General features: G+C 39.0%; 2 protein-coding genes across 2 annotated transcripts; one reads left to right on the top strand and one right to left on the bottom strand.

The window, feature by feature from the left end:
* Positions 1 to 950: 950 nt before the first annotated feature.
* On the bottom strand, positions 951 to 3,215 carry plaat1 (phospholipase A and acyltransferase 1). The gene is given in 6 exon segments (XM_034082030.1): positions 951 to 1,052; positions 1,578 to 1,820; positions 1,822 to 1,847; positions 2,588 to 2,650; positions 2,653 to 2,725; positions 3,189 to 3,215. Coding segments are annotated over 6 exon segments (534 nt in total).
* A 3,469-nt stretch (positions 3,216 to 6,684) lies between these two features.
* LOC117445264 (mitofusin-1-like) lies at positions 6,685 to 23,786 on the top strand. The gene is given in 22 exon segments (XM_034080794.1): positions 6,685 to 6,704; positions 6,706 to 6,776; positions 6,779 to 6,829; positions 7,518 to 7,653; positions 8,205 to 8,367; positions 9,178 to 9,302; positions 9,671 to 9,779; positions 10,580 to 10,597; positions 10,599 to 10,688; positions 10,840 to 10,890; positions 10,893 to 10,964; positions 10,967 to 10,997; positions 11,499 to 11,569; positions 13,679 to 13,795; positions 14,134 to 14,262; positions 15,520 to 15,624; positions 15,726 to 15,828; positions 17,226 to 17,452; positions 18,042 to 18,218; positions 20,843 to 21,039; positions 21,954 to 22,088; positions 22,730 to 23,786. Coding segments are annotated over 22 exon segments (2,268 nt in total). The 3' UTR covers positions 22,800 to 23,786.
* The last annotated feature ends 53 nt before the right edge of the window (positions 23,787 to 23,839 follow it).

Below are 23,839 nucleotides of genomic sequence, written 5' to 3'. Positions count from 1 at the left end.
TTGTTTCAGGATGATTGCAGGACGTGGGCGCCACCTGCTGCCTCACCGCAAAATGCAAGAACTTTTTTCTTTGGACCATGGTTTGGACATGTGATAAAGAGGAAATTCATAGTTTGATATGGACAGATAAAACATTAACTGATAACAAATATCCTTCATTGTTGATAATTATATATATATATATATATATATATATATATATTCAATGTTTTGCATATTTCGTTTAACTTCTACTGCTGATATGTAGGCTATAGCTTTATTTTTGTTTGGTTATTTGTTTTTCTTTTTTTTCTTTTAGGTGCAATGTCTTATCTACATGCTGCTGTGACATAACATTTTCCCAAATTGGGATCAATAAAGTGTATCTTATCTTTATCTTATCATATTCGTGATTACATTTAGTCAACATAAATATAGAGGAAACAGACATTGTAAAAACAAAACAAAAATGTGAAGAAGAAGAAGAAGAAGAAGAAGAAGAAGAAGAAGAAGAAGAAGAAGAAGAAGAAGAAGAAGAAGAAGAAGAAGAAGAAGAAGAAGAAGAAGAAGAAGAAGAAGAAGAAGAAGAAGAAGAAGAAGAAGAAGAAGAAGAAGAAGAAGAAGAAGACCCTTGATTAATCCCCAAGGGGAATTTCAGTTCACCTTTGTATTATATTTACAGTCTATAGCTGCAACATAAACTCAGATAAGGGTTCTGGAAACTTGGTCTGCACGACCAGAACCAACTAAAGTTTAATGTATAAAATCACACCTTGACCAAGCATCTGAGTTGTTAATATCTGACCAACAAACACAGTTGAAACCCTACAATGTAAATTCTACAAGGCCACTTTCTGAACAAATAACCCAATAATTTGCATTTTCATTCTTTATATATTTATTTCATTTATTTGTGTATCACAGCCGCATGAATGTTGGGAGGCAACACCCTTCAGTGAAGATCACAGCTGTCAGAAAGGCCTGTTTCTGGATCGTGTGTTGATCAGTCCCAGGACAGAGAAGGCGCTGGCTGCTGCCGTCACCAAACTGATGGCCCCAATGGCCCGCGTAGCCTGAGGAGACAAAGAGGACAAGAGGAGGTGGACTGTGATCTTCAATATATTAAAGAACAAGAATGTTTATAATGTTCAATATGTTACACCTGTCTGTAACACAGAATACACATCAGATTTATTTTGAGAGTTAACTGCTTTGATCATTTTCACACATACAAATCAAATAACAAACCTTCAACCCTCTGCTTAAATAAAACTTGTTCAGATAGGCCCAATGTTTGTATTTAGGAGCATTGATTTAGCATTGCCAAATCTATGGGTAGAATTAAAAAGGGCTAGAGCCTATTTCATATACAAAGTAAAATTGTTTCTCCTTTATATGTCATAAACTGCAAAGATTAGTAGATGTTTATGGTGAGGATTACTTTAAAGAAATGTCCCTTATTCTCTTCTAAAAAGTGTAATTCACAGTTAACACTATGACTGTGGTGACATGCCATCAGTCACTGTGGTCTGCCGAGTGGAAGGTTAGTATTTTGCCCTGATGACACATGAGACAAAGACAAAATAACAGTGAGAGACCTGCTCGGACACCCCCTCCCCGTAGCGCAGAAGGGTCACAAAGTGCTCGCAGTTGCTCCCCAGCAGGTCGTAAGACACTTCCTGGCCAATGAGGACTTGTGCTCGCTGAATGATCTCAGAGACGGGCAGGGGTGTATGGTTGTGGTCGTACTTGTTGTTTACACGGTACGAGTCACTACCCACCACCTCCTTCAGCAGCTGCATGCGCACCACTGCCTTCCTGCTGAAGACGGACTTCACACTGGGACATGGCAGCTGCCTGGTTCTCGTCTAGAGAGGAAAAGGATAGCCTCAGTGTGATAACAAGATTTTAGACATAACAAGTATTACCAGAAGTGAACATTGTAGTATCCGGAATTATTGCAGGTATTGACAATATACTGTAATATACTATTGACCAAAATATAGACTAACAGTTGAAGTGGGGTTGCACAACAAACAGACCCGAGAGTCCAAAAGCCAGGATCCAAATGGGACGGAGACAACATAATTTCATCAAACTTGAACCAATCTTAAAGACTTTAGTGGCTCCTATATTAGAAAAAAATACCAAGAACCTTGAATGGAGCAAAGACTTGACAAAGATTACAAAACTAGCCATAAGTCCTATGAGATAAGATATTATTTAATTGATCCTTGGTCCTTACTTACATTTTATCTCCTCAACTGTGGTTGTCTATGCACCATACTACAGTATACAACAAGGCAACATGCTCAGACGTGTAAACCTACTTGGTTATAAACCTGTTTCTGATTCTGACTATGATGGTGAATTTCAAAAGCTACCCAATGTTGCAGAATTGGTACTTGGTAACATTTTGAATATAAGACTTTTACTTTACAGAGTATTTTCTCCACTGAAGCATTAACTACTACTTTCACCTCTGAGAATAAAACCCAAGTTTCAAGGGACTTTAAACCAACCACAAAGGTGAAAAGAGTATTTAGACTCTTTCACGAAAGTAAAAGTCACGACACAGAACTCAGCACTCATCTCATGTCCTACTGACCGACGGGAGTCAGGTTGATGATGTAACCGTCTCCCAGGTAGAGAGCCCAGTGCTGATAGGCTGTCTGAAGATCTCAATGAGGTCACCGGGCTGAGGGTCACCGGAGGGGTCAGAAAGGTCAGGGTCATTAGAGGCCATCTGCACACAGAAGGAGAGACACAACACATATAGATATAGCTATTCACATATCATTAACTTTCATGAAAGGTAAGCACAGTGTGTCTGTTGAAAGAAAATAATATGGTTATAAAATAAGGAGGTTTAGAAGAAGGAGCAATTGGCATTTGTGAATTATTAAAAGTGAAAACATTATAAAAGATTTCCCATTTTAATCATAATCATCTAATGCAGTAGGACAGAGCATATAAACAATTATTTAAATGAACATTTATCTTCTTTCCAATCAGGCCTTTGCTACCCCAACAGTAACTATTTGTGTTAAACATATGGAAAGATTTAGCTGTAAATAGACTCTTGAAATGACTTGGATGTTTCTCCTGTTGGAGCATGTGCATTCATGATTAATTATCACATATTCGGCCAGCATAATAACACCCACTGGTATATTTCAGGTCACACAAACAGCCTTCAGTAAACTTACAGTTGTGTTTTGTTGTTGTTTATCCATCCCACATCATGCTTCCACAATTTCTGAAAAGAAAAGAAAACACAAATAGGAGAGACAGACAACAAGACACACCAATAGATAACTGAAAGTGAATCGGACAACTAAGGAATTGTATTTGTGTTTTTTTATTTGTAAAGACTGTGTTAAGACTGGAGTTAAAAGGTCAAACACATTCCCAGGGAAAGAGAATGCTAGATAGGATGGGACAATGTAAAGCGCTCCCATACATTCACACACAGACAATACACACATAAGCTCTTGTGTCACCTGTGCGGCCACAATAGCATCAACACAATGAGGAAGCTGACAGAAGAATAGTTTGAGCCCAGGTTATTTCACATAGAAGTACTTATCCATAACACATTTACGTTTCCTATCACTTTCTAAATGTTTCATAGTTACATTCAAAATTAACTGCCTTGGATCACCTGATATGACTATTAACATTTTCTTGTAATTCCACAGAGAGAAGAGTTTAGTTTGGATCAAAACTAAACGTTGATGGGATGAAATCTATATCCACCCAGGAGAGCAATTAGTACATCCATCTCATCATTAATGTATGATGTGTAGCCATGCTGAGAAAAAGTGTCATATTATTTTACCAAACCAAAACTCTCGAATGAAAATGTAAAGTTTAACTCTGTCTGGAGATTATATCATTTTTGTTGTAACACAGTATGTCGTAATGCTCTGAAAACATTTGTTGTTACCATAAATAAAACACATTTTGTAGAAAAAGAATACAAAATACAAAAATAAGAGTCATACATTTAAAGTTGCTTGTTGTATTGATATGGCATAGGGACTTTACTGAATGTATGTGAGAGGCTCAAACAGTCAATACAGAGCAAATGCAAAGAGGATTAATACTTACTCAAACACCAGCAGCTTTTTCTTCCTCACCATTTTAGTTCTCCATCATAAATCCGCACATAACCATAAAAAATACAGAAAAGAAAAAGAAGAACGGAAAGAGATCGATTCCAAGTCTCGTAGTGATAAAAGATGGCCAATTATCCCAAAGCCAAACCAGATGCTGGAGGTCCTGTTGGAGGTATTTCAGTATCTGACTGATGACAGTTCGCCACAGTCGCTAAGGTCACACACACAAACACACACACACACACACAACACACACACACACACACACACACACACACACACACACACACACACACACACACACACACACACACACACACACACACACACACACACACACACACACACACACACACACACACACACACACACACACACACACACACACACACACACACACACACACACACACACACACACACACACACACACACTCCTTCCTCCCTGCCCCCTTTCGGCAACAGCCACACTGCTCTTCGGAATAAGAGTTATTGTGGGCTTAACAAATAATTTATTTTATTTAAATGCTGTCTGCTCTCTGCTTTTAATGTGTCTGTTGTGTTTTTTCAACATTTTCATTTTCTCCTATCAGTTTCCAAGTTCCAAAACAAAACAAAAAACCCTATTTTTCCTTCCTTTAGTACTATGTGAATGACTGGATTACATTACTTTTCAGATGACCGTTTTCATCCCATTCCTGTCCATTATAACCATGTATCTTTACATGTATCTATTTTATAATGTGTATAATAAACTGAAAGATTGAACTTTCCTTTATGAGTTGAGACAATTATTATATTTTTTAAGCTAAATAAAAAATGAAAAGCCCTTTTGAATCAGCTGGTCAACTAATCACTACAAAGTCGAAAACAGGGCTGTTAGAGATCATGCACATCTTTCAGGATAAAGGTGCTTCCAACATGATTATCTACTAAAATGTACTGCTGCAGATTAAACAACAATAGTATACAATTTAGTTACACTTACAGAACATTAAACAGTAGTGAATTGCAACATACATAGTAACACAGCAGTAATATTTATTTAGAAATATCATACACTGCAGGATGTTACAACACTGAGAGAGAGCTTTTACTGAACTATAAATCCTCTTATTTTAAACAGGACTACTTTAACTACATTTTGCTTATACTTTTCCTGAATGCAGGACTTTTTACATGTAGTTTTTTTTACATATAGTGTAGAATTAGTGTTTTAGTTCAGTAAAGAATATTAATACTTCTTTCACCCCTGCCAATCAGTCGTACCCTTGGCGTTCATTAGCTACAATACAGGAGATGTGAGGGGTTGGATGGATTCTTTGCTCTCTGATTGGTTGGAGACAGACAACCTCTCGTCACTGTTCTCCGCCCCCTCGGCCGTACAGTTCATTGGGAAGCTGTGTCAAGCTGAAGACAGTACATCTGACCAGAGCAGGAACATAAATAATACATTTAATAAATGTACATTTCAGGAAGACTGAAAAATCATAGTATATCAGTGGGTTCAATCTATGGAATTTTCTTGCAAAAACTTTGTAAGTTTAAAATGTAAATATGATACAATCGATAACTAGAAGAAATGTAAGATGACAACAAAAACAATTGTAAATATTGGATCTACCTTTAGCCTAAATATGTTTATTTTTTACCAGAATGAATCTGAATCTGCTGGATTTGCAGACATTTGACTGATGATGATATACCACAAAATGATATAAATTGATGATATAAACAAAATTAGCTATAAAATACCACCTGAAAGAAATAATAGATTCCCTGTCAAATCAAAACCACAAGCAAGGGTGTATTTTTTTGTTTAACAACTAAAGGCAAGCTATTTAAAGTATATGAAAGTCAGTAGGAAATAACGTAAACCTTATCCAACCATATTCAAATACATTGTGGCATAATGTCAAACGCAGCAACTCAGATCAACTGGTCTTTTATTTTGAAGGTAATCCCGGAAGCTCTTATTCTTTTGCGACTAGCGTGACACAGGATACAAACAGAAGGTTAGCCCGACTGACAGCAAACTCATCTTTCAGTGGGGAAAGGGATTCTCTGAACTGTCGCCGCGGATCGATATTTCTTCTGTTATGAGAAGAAAACACTGGCTCTGTTAGGACTGTGGTAAGGAAATGCTAGTGTGTGCTAATGCCTAGTTTACACCCTGCTTTGTAACGTTAGCTACTGTTAGCATAATCGGTTAGCTTGTTTTTCACCAACACGCGACCGCTGGTTTACTTTCATTTTTTCACATCTTTATCATAAGTAGTTGAGAAAAGCCAGGCATATAAAGTCATAATGTTTTATTACTGTGGTCTCCAAGTGGGACCATGTCACTGCTAACTTCTTGACAGTTTGCTTACTAACGTTAGTACTACTAGCTAACACACGTTATTAACCTCTCAGCTTTCCTGCAAACAATTACCTAGAAGTTGCACAATGCATTGTCATCATTAACACTCGTCCAGCCTGATCGGTGTAATACAGTAATCATGGTGGTACTTAACGTTGTGTATGTGCACTTGTGTAACTGTGTTGTTGACCTGTTTGACCCCTCTGTGTGTAGATTGAACACCATGGCTGCAGCCCCTCCTCTCACGGACGGATTCAGCTCGGGGGGAGTTCTCCCCTCTCAAGAGATTTGTTGTGGCCAAGAAGAAGATAAGCGATGTTTTGAACAACTACTGAACTACGTGAAAGAGACTTCAGAGTTTGTAGAAGGTGAGAGGGTTTGCTTCTCTGTTCTCAATTTACAAAAGTACATTTACTCAAGCACTTTACTTTTTGAGGAACCTGTACTATACTTGAGTATTTCCATGTTATGCTACTCTTTACTTCTACTCCGTTAGATGTTGGAAGCCTATATTGTACTTTTGACCCCACTTCATTTATTTGAAAAAACAAGAGTTACTATTTACTTTACAGATTAGGATTACTTGCTAACACAACATATAAATAAACTAACACATAAACTATTATATATAATTTTAGGCTAAGACATTTAGCAACAGTATATAAAGTAATTAAATTAACTCCACCTTTACCAGCAGTGATGAACATTAATGCATGAATAATAATAATCCAGTAAATGTATATGATTCTGAAATGGGACATTAAGTACTTGAAAACAATTTGATGCCAATACTTGTTTACTTTAACTCAAGTAAGATTTTGTATGCAGGACTTTCACTTTTACTACAACATCTAAGTACTTCTTCCACCTCAGTCCGTTTGTCAGTCAGGAATAGTAGGTCATTGATTTCATTGGAAAACTAATTACAGTTACCAGGATTATAACACGAAATGTATCAAAGAGAAAAACGCTCATCATGTTTATTATCTGTTAGCCAACTCACTCTGTATGAATTGCTCATGAAGTGGATGTTGGTTGTCGTTTTTATTTGGTCAGAAACCTGTGGGAACAAAGCTTTGCAGAACATTGCGAGTCAGGAGCAAAAGTTGGAGATCCAGGCGTATGCTGACAAACTTGCTGTCATTAAGGAGGTGCTGGCACGCAGACACATGAAAGTGGCCTTTTTTGGCAGGTAAAAAACGTCTATACACAAAGCTGAAATGTATTTGTTCCAAGTGTTCTTCTTTCCCATAAAAGCAACCTTTTATAGACGTTATTGTTGTGATGTACAAGAGTTAAAGTGGTCCTCCTCCAGATTATTTACGTAGATGTTTGCCTGAGCTTTTATGTTCTTTTCATTCAAGAAGAATGTGACAGACATTTCCTTTTTGTTAGAACCCATTCTTTATAATTGAGTTTGAACTGATGTTAATTGAACCATATCATGCCCTGCGCGCCTTAACCCAAGACACGACAGGGAGGGTGTGCCAGAGAAATACTGGGAGATTTCCTCTGCTTGATTGGGCAATGAGTTGCAGTTCCTTAAACCTCCTTACATTGTAAACACTTCCTTTTGCAAAGTAACCAGATTACTTACTCGGTCTGACCCATTAGTTGCATCACATTAGTGTTACATTGACATTTAAAGTAAGGTAGGATGTTACAGCCTGGACAATTTTGGTAATTTGGAGTATGAGCTAATTATTTGTTTTGACACGGAGTCAATGACTGTTTTGTTTTTAGGACGAGTAATGGTAAAAGCACAGTGGTCAACGCCATGCTGAGGGACCGCGTGCTGCCCAGCGGGATCGGCCACACCACTAACTGCTTCCTCAGTGTGGAGGGCACTGATGAAGACAAGGCCTACCTCAAGACAGAGGGCTCTGATGAGGAGAAGAGCATCAAGGTAGGTGTTATTTTAATAACGCTAACCTTTTTGCAAAAATGTTTTTAGGTTTAAATTAGTCTGTTATGAGTCATATTTTTACAGATTTGTGTTGTTCTATGGAGAACTATCTTGTATTCCTGCTGTTGTAAAGGGGACACAGAATGTGGCCATGTTCACTTATCAGACTGTCAGTGATGTTGTGCTACCTCACATTTACTCTGTTGACTTACAGTCAGAATGCCGGGAATATGGTATATGACATTTTTACTGTGGACATTTTGTTTAACCCACAGGAGTCACATATGTGAGGACAAGCTTAAAAGGTTACTTCCTCAACATGATAACAGAACCAATCTCATTGTTTTATAAGCAGTTATAGAAGACTTTTCTAACAACTTTAACTGACTAAACAGAATGATTTCAACACAAGTTCAACATAGTAAGCAGCTGAATCAGTTTTAATCCATCTATTGTCCTCTCTAGCTGATGGCATGTCAAACCTGGTAGCTACCTAATTTCAAATGTAACATTTCCCTCTCTAATTATTATCTTATGGCTTATATAAATAAACCTTCCTGTTATTAAGTCAATTATTAACTGCATAATGATACATACATCTTAGAAACATGGAATCCCTTCTGCAAAAACAGGTCAAATAAAAGAACCGACTTTTTAATTTATAAAAAAGTAACTGAAGAAAAATGAATGTGCTCTGATTTCTCCAGCCTGAGATAACATTCATAGCTACATCAACGGCAGAAAACATGTTATCGAATAATTTGTAACATCCACAACCCTAATTTGAGTCTGTTTACATCTCCTCTGCAGACTGTAAACCAGCTGGCTCACGCACTCCACATGGACGAGAGTCTGGACGCCGGCTGTCTCGTCCGTGTGTTTTGGCCGAAGACAAAGTGTGCTTTGCTCCGAGACGACCTGGTGCTCGTAGACAGGTAACGGGCTCCGTTAATCCAATCCGGAAAGTTTGTTAATATGAAGTTGATAGTTTCTAGGAAATCTAAATGTGAGCTTTACACAAATAAAGTCAGTAATTTGATTGATACATTTATTTCGAACAAGTCAAATAAATAATTACAAAACAAATGTTGCAGTGCATAGTCATGTAAGAGAAATCAAAACAAAAAATGACATTTACAACAACAGCATTAGCAACATAAACAGTGCCACATCTAGTGTTCGAAAAGGAGTGAGAAGAAGTATAATTTATTTAATCACCCCCTTGTCCCTAAATGATAATTATAATCTATAATAATATATCATCATAATCATTATTTACTCACCCTCTCTTCTACTGCCTTAGCCCAGGGACAGATGTCACATCTGAACTGGACAGCTGGATTGACAAATTCTGCCTGGATGCCGATGTCTTTGTGCTAGTGGCCAACTCTGAATCAACGCTTATGAACACGGTAAAGCCTCTGAGCCTTGTGAAAATGTGACATTTACACCACATCTTAAAACAACTTTCATCACTTTAATAAACGATTGCTCAAAGGTCGGTTCTGTGTGTACACATGGTTACTTTGGACATGATGACATTACAATCTTTGCTTCCATGGATTATCACAAAATGTTCTTTTTAAAGGTGTTGTATGTCCACTCGGGGTGGTGACAGTACAGTCATCTGAACACTGACATTGTCATAACTAATTATAACACACCACACTAGCAGGCTAAGCAAGTTTTCAGCCAACTTAAAGGGCCAGTGTGGATGTTTTCTCTACTAAGCTGGTTACATAATGAGGAATGTGGCTTCTCGTGTTTGTATGCAGCAGCAGAGGCCCCACAGTTGTTATGTCTGCTCAGGCGTTCATGCAATGTAAAGCCAGAGAGAGAGTCAATCTCAGAGCTCCTTACCGGCAGAAGCTCTTAAAGAGAAAGCAAATACACAATCCCCTCTTTTGCCTATAGTTCGAATACATCCCAGGCATCGTGTAAATAATGTAAGATATTCAAGCCGCAGTGTCGAGTGTCAGTGAAAGTTTTCTGTCTGGCTGTGCCAACCATGAACAATGTTGATCCATGTAGCCAACTCATTTAGCTTTATTGGTCTGCACAGGTTTGTCCTGCAAAGTCAAGAAATAAGATACATTTAGAATCTTCTTTTTTGTAAAACCTCCTAAAAGAAAATGTCTCAATTGTTTCCAAAAAGGGAAAAGCAACAATAATTTTTTTCTGATTTTGATTACTCTCCCCTTCAATCATCCAGGAAAAACACTTTTTCCACAAAAGTCAACGAACGTCTGTCAAAACCCAACATCTTCATCCTCAACAACCGCTGGGATGCCTCAGCCAATGAGCCAGAGTACATGGAGGATGTGAGTCTGTTGTATCTGTTCTCATGTCAGAAATAATCACATTTAATTATTACAGGATGTGTTTATGTTGCAAAACTGGCATAAGCTAGGGTTTAGTAATTGGTTTTAACATTGTACAGTTTTACAATGAAATTGGTCACCCTTCCTGCAGGTGAGGAAGCAGCACACGGAACGTGTGGTGAACTTCCTGGTGGAGGAGCTTGAAGGTGTGTGGATCGCGATCAGGCACCCAACCGCATTTTCTTCGTCTCCGCCAAAGAGGTGCTCAACTCCCGTCATGCAGCGTGACTCAGGGCATGCCTGAATCAGGTGAGGGCTTCACATTATAGCCTGAGCTGTATTTTGTGGATGATAGGGAACTGTTTTTTCCCATCTTAAAGTTTGATTTAATTGGCAACCAGGCTATGCTGTTTTGCAAAATCTAATTCTATACACAGCCATGTTTAATAGAAAAAGGAGTTTCCAATCTGTACATGAACTGGCTAAGTGCAGTGCAGTCAGCCGCTTTCAATCTATTAAAAAAAATGATTTCAAGTTTTTTTTCTGAATTTTGTTTAGATTTTATTTACTTTTTTTTTTATTTACTTTTTTTGTCTAAATAAGTAGATACCACTTAACTTACTCGATTAACGTGTGTGAATTACAACAGTGATGAAAAAGGAATCATTTAAAAAAAATTAAAAAAGCCTATAAAATAGTTAAGAACCTACCTGTGACGAAGGACAATTGTCCGTTCTGATGCAACTTATGTATTAATAATAATAGCAATCACTTTTCACTGTTTAAATGATGTGATCATTAATCCAACAGGTGGAGCCCTGGCTGAGGGCTTCCATGAGAGACTGAAGGAGTTCCAATGCTTTGAGAGGAGGTTGAGGTGTGTGTCTGTGTGTGATCTGTATTCTCCTCTCCATGTCTTACAATGTATTCCGACTCATCAAGGAAACATTTCCCGTCTGAACTTGACAGAGAGATTTGGAGAAAAAGTTGTATGGATATATTTGTGATGACATGCTGATATATTTACTACAAAGACATCTCAAAAGGCATGCCTCTGAGGTAAAACTGTCAAATCAAGCCAAAACAGCAGATTACTCCCATGTTATTAAAGTTGATAAACCAGCACTGTCTGCTGCTTGCCAGAGTAAGTTGCAACTGGAGGGAGAGAAATTAGGCTATTTTTATTCTCCTTATTTATAACTCCTCGGAACTGTGTGTGTGTGTGGTGTGGGTGTGTGTGTGTGTGTGTGTGTGTGTGTGTGTGTGGGTGTGTGTGTGGTGGTGTGTGTTTGTGTGTGTGTGTGTGTGTGTGTGTGTGTGGTGTGTGTGGTGTGTGTGTGTGTGTTGTGTGTGTGGGTGTGTGTGGGTGTTGTGTGTGTGTGTGTGTGTGTGTGGTGTGTGTGTGTGTTGTGTGTGTTGTGTGTGGTGTGGTGTGTGTGGTGTGTGTGTTTGTGTGTGTGTGGTGTGTGTGTGTGTGTGGTGTGTGTGGTGTGTGTGTGTGTTGTGTGGTGTGTGTGTGTGTGTGTGTGTGTGTGTTGTTGTGTGTGTGGTGTGTGTGGTGTGTTTGTGTGTGTGTTGTGTGTGTGTGTGGTGTGCGGTGACAGAAATTGAATAAATAAGAAGCAGCCAAAGTCCTTGTCCTAACATTAACCTGAGGGGTGAAGAACTCTCACCTGGCTCAGTGGGTAGGTTTCACTCCTAACCGTGCAATCACTGTGCCTTATCCATCAACCTGCGTCTTCATTGCTGAAGTCTAGATTCACTTAGGCGAGGACATCTGTTTGATTTGATTTCATTCACTTTAGTTGTGTCTTAACATTTTTGTGGAGTTTTCTGTGTTTTGATTTGAACAGGAATTTAATTGTGTCCATACTGGGAGGAAAACACTGAAACTAAAACGTATAGACCTTAAGATAACAGGAGGGCAGTTTGTTTCTACATGTCCTAAACACTTGTTACACTGACTGCACATTTATCAGAAATGAACTGCTGTATGTGTTGACAGTGAATCCAAACAAACTCATGTTGTTTTACTAGAAAGACAGTCGATAATCAGAGCAACAGCCATCTGATGTAATGCTTCACACTACGCACAAGTTGTTTACCACACAACAGTAGGACACAGTAAAGTTGGTTACTGTGCTGAAGGTATGCAGCCTGTCTGTGAGAAATACATAGTGTATCGTGTGGCTCCTTCACATAAAAGGCCCAAAAGTTTACATTTCAAGAAGCAGCATAACATGTCCAATTTACATCAGCAGCGGCAGCTCTGATACCCCGTTTGGAGAGTGAACAGTGAGCCTGTTATCAATGACAGAAAATCACACTGGTTTACATGCACGCTTCCTGTGAGGCACACTCGTTTGTGAAGGCAATTTGAATCCATCGCGGTAATGGCGGACTCCACCTGCAGTGAAAATGAAAACTATTGTACAGAGAGGTTATAACAAAATCTAAATACTTCTAAATATTTCTAATTTAAGGAATGTTCCTAACAGGGATCAATACAAGTATTTCTAATCTCATTAAAATAAAACAAAAGGTTTATAGTTCATAAACGTATTTAATTTTAAGTGAAAATACAAATAACAATTGCGCTTTAGACATTACTTGTTTTGCGTGACCTACCATAGATGTAGAACAGGGAATAATTACAACTCAAAATGACACAATATTCCTGCTTTTATGTTTCAATATTATTTTTGTTCATTTGCATTCTTGATTGTATTACACTTGATGTGTTTTCATTTTTTTCCTGTGGCTTCACCAACACATTACTGTGACTACAATATGTGGGCTGTGGGAGGCAGGATACACACCTTGCTGTTGTCATTTTCAAACCTGTGTTTCCCCTTTTCTTTTCGTCTCTTAAGTTAAAGTAGCAGGTGTGTATCTTGCTCTCTGTTTGTCCCCGGTAGCGTGCACCTTCATGCACTTTACCCAGCCCCTATAGCTGTCACAGTAACTTATGTGTTATGGCCTCGCAGGAGTGTATCTCGCAGTCAGCAGTGAAAACAAAGTTTGAGCAGCACACTATCAGGGCCAAGCTGATCACAGAAAAAGTCAAGAGCATCATGGACGCCATCAACATTGAGGCGGCGGAGAAGGGTGGGTATCTTGCTCAATACATACTTACTTTTAGTTAGAGTGGATTGGTAGAGGTCGATTCTTTCTGGAAATCTGAAGTCTTTTGACCATGTAATGAAGGGACATATAGGTAATCTATGAATTTGTTGGTGTAACTTCATTTAGTGACATTGTGTTTACTAATGCTGGGATACATTAGTTTGTACATGCTATAACTATCAGTGGATTGTGCCAAAAATGCTACGTTCTGCTCTGTTACTCTGTGTATTCTTTTAATCCTGTTTCTTCATAAACAGCCAAACTGTTCAGCTGCTAGTTTGCTTTTGTGACTTTTATCTTGTTGCTGGGGGGGGGGTTTAGAGTGGCAGCACTGGAGGACAGAGAGTATCAGATAGACCGGCTGGAGTTTGTGAAGAATCAGCTCCACCTGCTGATCGATGACATCAAGGCTAAGATCAAGGCCATCAGTGCGGACGTGGAGAATAAGGTAATGTAGGCGACGACTGGGGGAAGAACTTTGAAATGTTTATAATATAGGTTAATACAACTTCTTTTTTAGAAGATCATTTTTTTAAATGTATTTAAAAATATTACAGTTATCAAAAGTGCTGATTGTTTTTTAAAATATATCTTTTTACTAATTGTTTCACCTCTACTCTGAATACTTGATGAGTTTAAGCTTACCTTCTCCCTTACAAAAACATTTTATTCTACTGCTGCTTGCAGTTTTTAATCAAGTTTAATACTGAGGATGAAACAACTCAAAACACATCGATGCCTGGACAGAAACAAAGAAATCAAAAAGGACATTTACTAGGGATGTAACGATATATCGAATATCGCGATAAATAAATGTCTCAATACCGTCGTGAGACTGACAAAATCTACCGCGATTACATTTTTTTTTTTTACTTTATTTAACCAGATGGTCCCATTGAGATCATCAATCTCTTTTTCAAGGGAGACCTGTCCAACATGGGAGCAAGTAGGTTACAACATGAACATAAAACAACAGATAACACAAAAGGACATCGTATTTACAGGGCTACATGTACATACCTAGAGACATTGACAAGTACCAACAGTATATGTATATCTCGCCCTGTCAATAAGCCTCACCTTCTTGGCAAAAACGGTATTGTTTTTGAAGTGGTGGAGAGACAATGCACAGTTTTACCCACTGCTGTTGCTCATGGCCAAAGCATATCTCTCTGTCCCAGCAACATCAGTACCAAGCAAGAGAGTTTTTTCCACAGCAGGGGATATTGTAAACGCCCAAACATCCCAGCTTCTACCTGGAAATGTGGACATGCTCATATTCCTAAAAGATAACCTTGATGATGCTGAGTGAGTGAGTTAGCGAGTTAGAGTTGAGTTACTTGAAAAACTAAAGTGAAACTTGATTATTCTATTGCAGGGTCTGATTATTATATTGTTGACACTTTAAAATACTACTATCCTACTTAAATGCTGTACAAATCAGATTTATTATTTAATAAAGATAAAAAAATAAAAATGTTCTTTATTTTTCAATATTACGATAAATATCGTACCGTGGACTTTTTATCGCGATATTATCTTACCGTGAGTTTTTGGTATCGTTACATCCCTAACATTTACTTTATTTAATGCATCAGTTTGAGGCCTCATGCACTTCGGGGTTCTTTGAGTAGGGCCACAAGTTCTTCCTGCTCAGTGCTGGCGTTCTGTAGCTGACTGATATTTCTGGTTGTCTTTCTTCCAGGTATCCATCGCCATGGGAGAGGAGATCTGCCGTCTCCATGTAATCGTTGATGAGTTCCACTCTGACTTCCACCCATCGCCACATGTCCTTAAGATCTACAAGTCTGTGAGTAGAGACACGGATGTATTATACTCCACCACACATTTCCTCGCAGGTATTTTGTTTGTATTAACCGTCTCCATGTGACCTCCTGGTGCTGTTTGCAGGAGCTGCTGTCTCACGTGGAGGAGGGGATGGGGAAGAACCTGGCCTTCCGCTGCTCCGACGCCGTCCACGCCTCGGTCCACTCCTCACAGAAATACATGATGGGTAATTATTAATTATTGCTTGTTTTTTATTGCTTTTTATTCATTCTACCGTGTTGTGTCCTGTTTTTATACTATTCATGCTCACTGCTTGTAGCACTTCGGGATTTGAAGTCAAATATAAAGTGCTTTATAAATTAAACCCATTATTATTATTAATTAGCTGCAAACATAACAGAGCACAAAATATAAGATCTCCTTTGTATTACTAAATGCATTCTGTGTCTCAGGTGAGGCAAAGCTTTCTAAAATAAATGCTGGTCAGATGCTTTGATGAATCTGCAGCCCTTAGGTTAAGCCAATAGGAATAAAGTATTCGTCTAAAGCAAAAAGTTAACTCAAATTAAATAAAAGATTTAAAATAAATGTGATAATATAAAGTACTAATAACTATCTGCGTCCCATCACTGTCAGAATGACTTGAGTCACAGCATCGATGAGGGATTACAGCTTCTTATGTACATCTTTATAATGAATGGTGGGTGAGCTAAAATCACAATTTTCTCACAACATTTCCTAACTTAAAAGTCAAGAAAATAATCATCAATTCATAGAAAATGACCTCAGCCCAGATTTCCAGTCCCCCATTGTTTTCTCCCTCACCCGCTCATTTAGAGTGTGTTGCTAAACTTAGTCCAAACCTTTGGGGCACTCAGGCTACGGTCTGCAACACCCAGCGCTGCTATATTTACCCTCCTCGCTGAATTCCATTATCCCGTGCCCCATTATGCTACACATGCGTCACAGTGTTAGGCCAACGAATGCAAGCTGTGCTCCGTGACAGTGACGCTGAAAAGGTGTTAATGTGCCCTCTGACGATAAGGACTCAGGTGCTGTTATGAAATTGTGGTGTGATCTTTTTTCTTTTCCCTAAGGAGAGATGAAGAGATGCACAATATTTAATGATAGTGATGTTGATTTTTTCATCTGTGTTAATATCTGCCTCTTTGTTCCCAATGTAATTGCACAAAAAGTAAACGGACGTATTGTGAATAAAAGTCAATTTTCCATTGTGCATCAGTGCATGTTTAAAATACAAACTAATCCACAAACTATCTCATGACTGCTGTTTACATTACATTACATTGCATTTAGCTGACGCTTTTATCCAAAGCGACTTACAATAAGTGCGTTCGACCAACAAAATACAAACTTGAAGAAAACAGAATCATATAAGTACATCAGGTAGAGCAAAAACATTTCAAGTGCTACTCAACTGGCTTTCGATAAGCCAGTCCTTTATTAGTATATAAGTGCTTTGTTAATAGTTCTATCGCTCGAAGTGGAGTCGAAAGAGATGAGTTTTCAGTCTGCGCCGGAAGGTGTGTAAGCTTATTAAGTTTATTTCTGTATATTTATTTTGTAATAGACTCTCATACGCACTTTCTTCTCCCTCTCCAGAGAGCATGCTCCCTCTGCTTCCCTCTTCCTCCCAGAGCCAAGTCCACATGCTGGTGCCCAGCAGGAAGTTTGACCTGAGTTACGACCTGAACTGCGCCACGCTGTGCAATGACTTCCAGGAGAACATTGGCTTTCAGTTCACGTTGGGCTGGACAGCGCTAGTGCACCGCTTCCTGGGATCTGTCAACGCACAGAGAGCGCTCAAACTGGTGGACCAGAATTTCCAGGTACAGGCTGAAAATGTATTGTTGTTTATTATTCCTGCTTTTTGTGTGAGTCCAGGGTTGTACAAATTCTTACAGGTTTGAAAAATGTATTACTTTAGCCATTTTATTGTGCTTGATCTTCATCATAATGTGTCCTTGGGCAAGACACTTCACCTGAACTTGCTCCTGTGGGTATTGTCCACAGTACATGACCATTGCATGTATGTGTAATGTGTATTTGTGAAGCGCTTTGAGCATCTGGAAAAGCGCTATAATAAATATAAGGAATTATTATAAGGAATTATAATCTGGTATTTAAACTTTTTTTTTTTTATATATTTGAAATCAAACAATCCCATCATTACATTTGTCTGATGTCTCCTGGCGTCTCACACCAGACGGGGGAGTGAAATGAAACCCTTAATGAGACTGTAAAATAAATAAACAACTGACCATGATCACAAACTTTTCTATTTTGAATATGAAGATACTTTCGATAAATTATTTCTGTAAACGTACTCGTATAAAGCAAACAAACCCTGGGTGTGGCCTCGTTAACGTAAATACAAACCATTTTGAAGGAGCTCAGATTTTCCCTCTCGTTCCTCAGGGCTCCCTACCAGCGCTGCCGGCCCTCACCCCCTCGTCGGGCCCCCCCTCATTGGCGGCCCCGCCCAACAACGAGACAGCCCTCATGACCCAAGAGGACGTGATGATAGCTGTGGCAACCAACGTAGCATCCCTCACCTCCCGCACCTCCATGAGCGTTATCATCGTCGGAGGAGTGGTATGTTGTTTCCAAAGTTGTCCTAGCAATTTGACATCCATAATGAAGTCCTTATAACATTATAGGCCCTGACACACCAAAACGATTTCGTCCGTCGATAGATGTCTGGCTGTCGATGAGCGTCCGTCGCCCTACTCAGATTGGTGTGTCCAGCACCGTCGTGTCTTTTCGGCCGTGCCGACACCTTCCGCTCCCGATTAAACATGTTGAATCGGGAGCGGAGGCTGTCGGCACAACAAATCACTCTGATTGGCTGTTCAGCCTAGCGAATCAGTGCATGAGAAGCCTCTTGCTATCTGCTTCCACAAGCAACAGTCCAAGGGCTGATACCGCCAGTACCGCACCAAACATGTTTTCGATTATAAGTCGCTATGTGAAACAGTCTGTGATGGACGAGAGTGAAAATGGAACGCACGCTATTTGTTGTTTGTATATATCACGCAGTCTGTCTTCCAGTTGCCTCTTTTGAATGACGAATACACACCACGACCGCCTGCTGGTATGGAGAGTTATTGCCACTCACTATTGCTGTAGCAACGCGCCGATGACGTCGACTTCAAAATATCGTCGACGACATATTTCCGCGTCGACGCGTCACTACACACACGTGGGTCACCCAAAGCAACAAGCAGTTCGCAATCGCACTTCAAACACAATGTAGACTGAAACGGCTACCACCTCCTCCTCACAGGATTGCGCACGAAGCCCCCAAACGAAAACATCTCGCCCTAGGTCTTCAAAAACATGGGAATATTTTAAAGCTAGTCCAAAACGCAAAGATATTGTCATTTGCAGTCTTTGCCAAATGGAGTTGGCATATCACACAAGCACAACGGCTATGTTGGAACATTTAAAGCGGCAGCTAGCTCTGGTGGCTACCATTAGCAGCTAGCATTTGCTCTCTGATTTTTACATAAAAATGGAATTATGGATTATAAATTCAATCCTTTTTTTATACATGGGCGTTAAAAACCGATTCAGCCGCGTTTTTTCTCATTTTAATGCCATTGAACACGTCTTTTGATCAGATTGACAGCTACGGTAGTGAGACGATCTCCCTAGAAGCTCTGTAAAGGTACGTGTTGTGATGACTGTATTTGCTTCCACTGTCGCGAGTCCGGATCACTCAGTGATGATACTATATACCTACATAATCTGTGGAGTCTCAGCTTTAATCGGATATCTTGTGCAGCTACGATAAGTAATAAGGGTACTTTTATCTTGAGTTCTGTGCCAATGTCCGTTAGCATTTTTCGCTCATGGGTCATTTAGATGCTTCTTATGAGACTTGTGTTTTGTTTTGGTAAACATGGTTTGTATCGTCAGTTAGCTGAGATTATTTCTGTTAATCTGGTATAACACATTAATAGTTTCTTAAATATTAAGATCCCCTGAGACACAGTATCGTGATTTTTTTTTTTTTTTTTACATTACGTTTTTTATGAATTGAACAACAGAAAAATAATCGTTAGATTAGTCGACTAATCGATCAAATAATCGCCCGATTAATCGTTTTCAAAATAATCGTTTCCCCCCAGCACTACCACTCACGCATGCGCAGTGCGTAGGTAGCTACTTGGCCGTCGGCTGAAGTCTTTGCGGTGTGTTCCACTGCGACTTTTTGGCCAAGACGCAGGAGACGTGAGGCGACACAACAGTCGGGTCCGTCGGGACATGTTCTTTGGTGTCAGTTTTTTTGGTGCATTTCTGCATGGAAGAGCTTCCATTTGGTACATTTTTAATCTAAATTTGATTAGAATAATGGGTTTTCTCTTATTTAGAGGTCACATTATGCTCTCAAATGATACCCTTTTTTTAACGCATTTTAATACAACCTTGGAGCCTACTTTGGTGATTTTTGCCGACTTTATGTTGATGGAAATTGTTATAGCAATACAATAAATAACTTGTGAGGAAGTGAATTATCTATACCTAAATCTATGAAGGTAGATATGGTGCAAAATGTGAGAGCTTCAGAAAAAAATGAATTTAGTGATGAAATGTTCACTTGCAGAAAAATATATATTTTTAAAATATATTTTCCATTACAACTGCAACTTGGTTATTACAAGTCACAACCTCTCAAATCAGTGATTACAACTTCACAAATCTGCGGCCTTGACTTTTGCTACACTTCTTGCGGTGGGGGGGTTGGAGCGAAGGGGCGGAGCTATCAGAACGACGAGGCGCAAGCTCGGGTCAGTCACACACAAGTCACAGCCATGTATGTAATATATTTTTCTGCAAGTGAACATTTCATCACTAAGTGCATTTTTTTTTTCTACAAGCTACAAAAAATGTTCTTTCTTTTTTCTGTGACTTCAAATTTGGTTCACAGATACGTGGATATTCACGTGTAAATGTATGCACACAAGCACAGATTTTTTTCTGCAAGTTCTCACATTGTACTCTACAAGTGCTCACATGAGGTTTTACAAGCTCTCGCATTTTGCAACATATCTATCTTCATGTAAATCAGGCAAGCAAGAAGCCTGGCGACTGCTTTTCATGACTTTACATACGACTGCAGCTATTAAAACAATCCCTGATGAGGCGGTCTAACTGTGAGGGAGCTAACCCAGCTTATGTTTGTTTGTCTATTTATTTATTTATTTATGTTCTAGGTGTGGAAAACAGTTGGCTGGAAGCTGATCGCCCTGTCCTCCTCCCTGTACGGTCTGCTGTACCTGTACGAGAGACTCACCTGGACCACCAAGGCAAAGGAGCGCACTCTGAAGCGTCAGTTTGTCGACTACGCCACCGACAGGCTGCAGCTCATCGTCACCTTCACGAGTGCAAACTGCAGCCACCAGGTCCAACAGTAAGACACAGGCATTTACAGAAATCTATATGTGGTACGGTATATATGAAGCGGTCCAACTGATTTTCTCACTGTTCTTTGAGTATATATTCTAGTTGATGTGTACAGAGACATTTTCATCTACAAGGCACCATTCATTTTTGAATATTATTTTTTTGTTAGTATAGGGTTCACTTTAGACACAGTCAGTGAATATCTCCTTGCAGTCTTTTCTGTGTTTAGAGCCCCAAATGGTTGCCATTTAATCAATTAGACAATCAAAAGAAAAATGACCAAAGACAGCCTGTGAATTGATCAATTTGTTAAAGCACATTTGAATGTAAATGTCAGAAAAAGCAGTTTTTAGCCTCTCAAATAAGGATTTTTTCTTTTCTGTTTAATAGTAATCAAACCGAATATCTTTTTGAATTTTGACTGACAAAACAAGATATTAAAGTACTTCACCTTGGACTTTGATATTTTTGATAATATTTGAAAGACCTAATGACGAATAGATTAATCTAGAAAATAATCAATCATTAATAAAATAATCATTAGTTATCTGTGCATACTGAAAAATGGTTGGTGTTTTAGCCCTGTATCAGTAAATGCACGAAGGATCATACATCTGGAAGGGGGGTATTTGTTTTGTGTTCAATTCAAATATTTACAATCTCTCTCTCTCTCGAGAATCACAGACTCCACCTTTTTTTGGGCGGAATAATCCTTTAGCATTGATATTCCATTCCTCAATTTCCTGTGAGTTGCTGAGAAATCCCAATAACCCGTACATTTCCTAATTTGCACACACACGTAGATCCCAGCACCCCCCTCCTCTAAGCCCCACCTAGCCTGCCTCTCTGTAGCAGGGCTAAATCTACAGTCTATGGGCTAAATACATAAGCACTGCAATGCTGTGCCCTCTGTGTTGCCAGGGAGATGGCGGCGACCTTTGCTCGGCTCTGTCAGCAGGTGGACCAGACGCAGAAAGAGCTGGAGGCTGAAATCCGCCAACTGACAGCCAAGATAGATCAGCTGGAGACGGTCCAGAGCCACTCCAAGATCCTGAGGTCAGTGAGGCCCCCGTCTCATGAAGGGTGGGGGGGTCTACTCTGAGGGACAGTCTACTCTGAGGGACATGCATGCCTTGGTTATGTGAATTATACTACAGAGCTGGAGAGAATCAAACCCTTCTTCCACAATTTGCCGAATTCTCCAGACATGCTGAAGAACTAGGTGTTTCTTTGTTGTTGTTGTTTTAGCTTAGGTAGCATCATTCTGCACACAGTAAACAGACTCACAGTTTAAGGAGAGATTCATTGATTTAATTGTATATGAACATATGTGGTTGTTGTAGGATAAAGTACCTGTGTAATTTAGGATACTGTCACTGGCAGTTTTCAGCTTTTCTTTTAGTCATATATAGTCGGATAATAACATTTATTAATTAAGGTGGTAATTGTAAATTAGTCCTTGAAACAAGTATATTAGGAACATCTAAATAGTTATTATTTTACTTATATTCTTGAAAGGCCTATGTAATTTATATGTTTGGCAAAAAGGCAACTATTAAGTTATTATTATATAAGTGAAGTAACCGCATTATTTAGAGAATTCAGATGTTACGCAGCAGCCCTGCAAATGAACAGTGTAAATAAACCGGTTCGGATGAAATTGGTCCAGATCTGACATGTGTTTGTTTCCACTGCAGACATAAAGCCACAGATCTGGAGAAACAGTTGGAGGCGTTCACATACGAGTACCTGCAGCCTCAGCAGTGAGCGGCTCCTCCTCCTCCTCCTCCTTCACAGTTTGGTTCTTGTTGAGCCAATCATTTCTCAGCCTCACAGTGCCGACCCCCCTCCCCTGAACTACTCCACAGACTCTGTGTGGACAGTAGTGCTGGAAAGATCAATGGATGCATTTTGGGCTATCAACCAAAATGAATATATAGGTATTTTGATAATCAATGAAAGGTTAGTCATTTATAAGGCAAGAATGCCAAACTTCTGCTGCTTCTAAAGTATGAAGGGTTTGTCCTTTTGTGTCATTTGTAAAAATGTAATATTTTTTTTATTTTTGGGCTAATGCTCAATTCTCTCTTTGACATTTTGTAGATTAATCAAGACAAAAAAAAGAACATTTGGTAATGGAAATAATCTGTAGTTTCACTCTTGGTAGACAGAGCGAAAAAAGGCCCAGTCCCAACAGTATTATCCTCTTCCTCAGCCAGACAGGTGTTGCCTACAAAACTGCAGTGAACCACTGTAAACAAAACTGCCTGTAAAACAAAGAAACGTGGACTCACAGACGCTCCTAAAGGTGGCAATTTAATCTCGGTCGGTGGGAAAGCTACCGGTCGGGTGCTACATTTGACACTAACGTGCTTCTAACTGTGAATATGCCTTTTTTGACTAATCTTTTGAGCAAATGAAGTTTGAGTGTACATGCATCTGTTCGGGCACATGAAAAATAAATATATTTAATAGAAAAAGAGAAATGTTTTTTTCTTCATCATAAGGACCTAGTATACATTTGAATTGAAAGGGGAAAGCATGTCTTTAGCAAACTGTTGGTTAATGTTATATTTTCTAACCTTTCAAACTGTATAGATTCAAAAATCCTCATATTTTATTTATATCCATTAGACTTCTAATGACAAGTACACCAGTCTGCACTTTGTATCTGTCTGCTTCTTTTTTTATTTTAATGTGTGTTGAAATACCTCCAGATTGACCCGATTGTATTAAATCTGCCACAATCTAAAACTTGCTTTGTGTTCATTATTGGGAAGACTTTATTAGCGGTACAACTTTTCATA

Source organism: Pseudochaenichthys georgianus, chromosome 4, assembly GCF_902827115.2.
Source record: "Pseudochaenichthys georgianus chromosome 4, fPseGeo1.2, whole genome shotgun sequence".
Classification (NCBI taxonomy): Eukaryota; Metazoa; Chordata; class Actinopteri; order Perciformes; family Channichthyidae; genus Pseudochaenichthys; species Pseudochaenichthys georgianus.
Note: the sequence above shows the minus strand (reverse complement) of the source record. Positions and strands in the feature narration are given on the sequence as shown.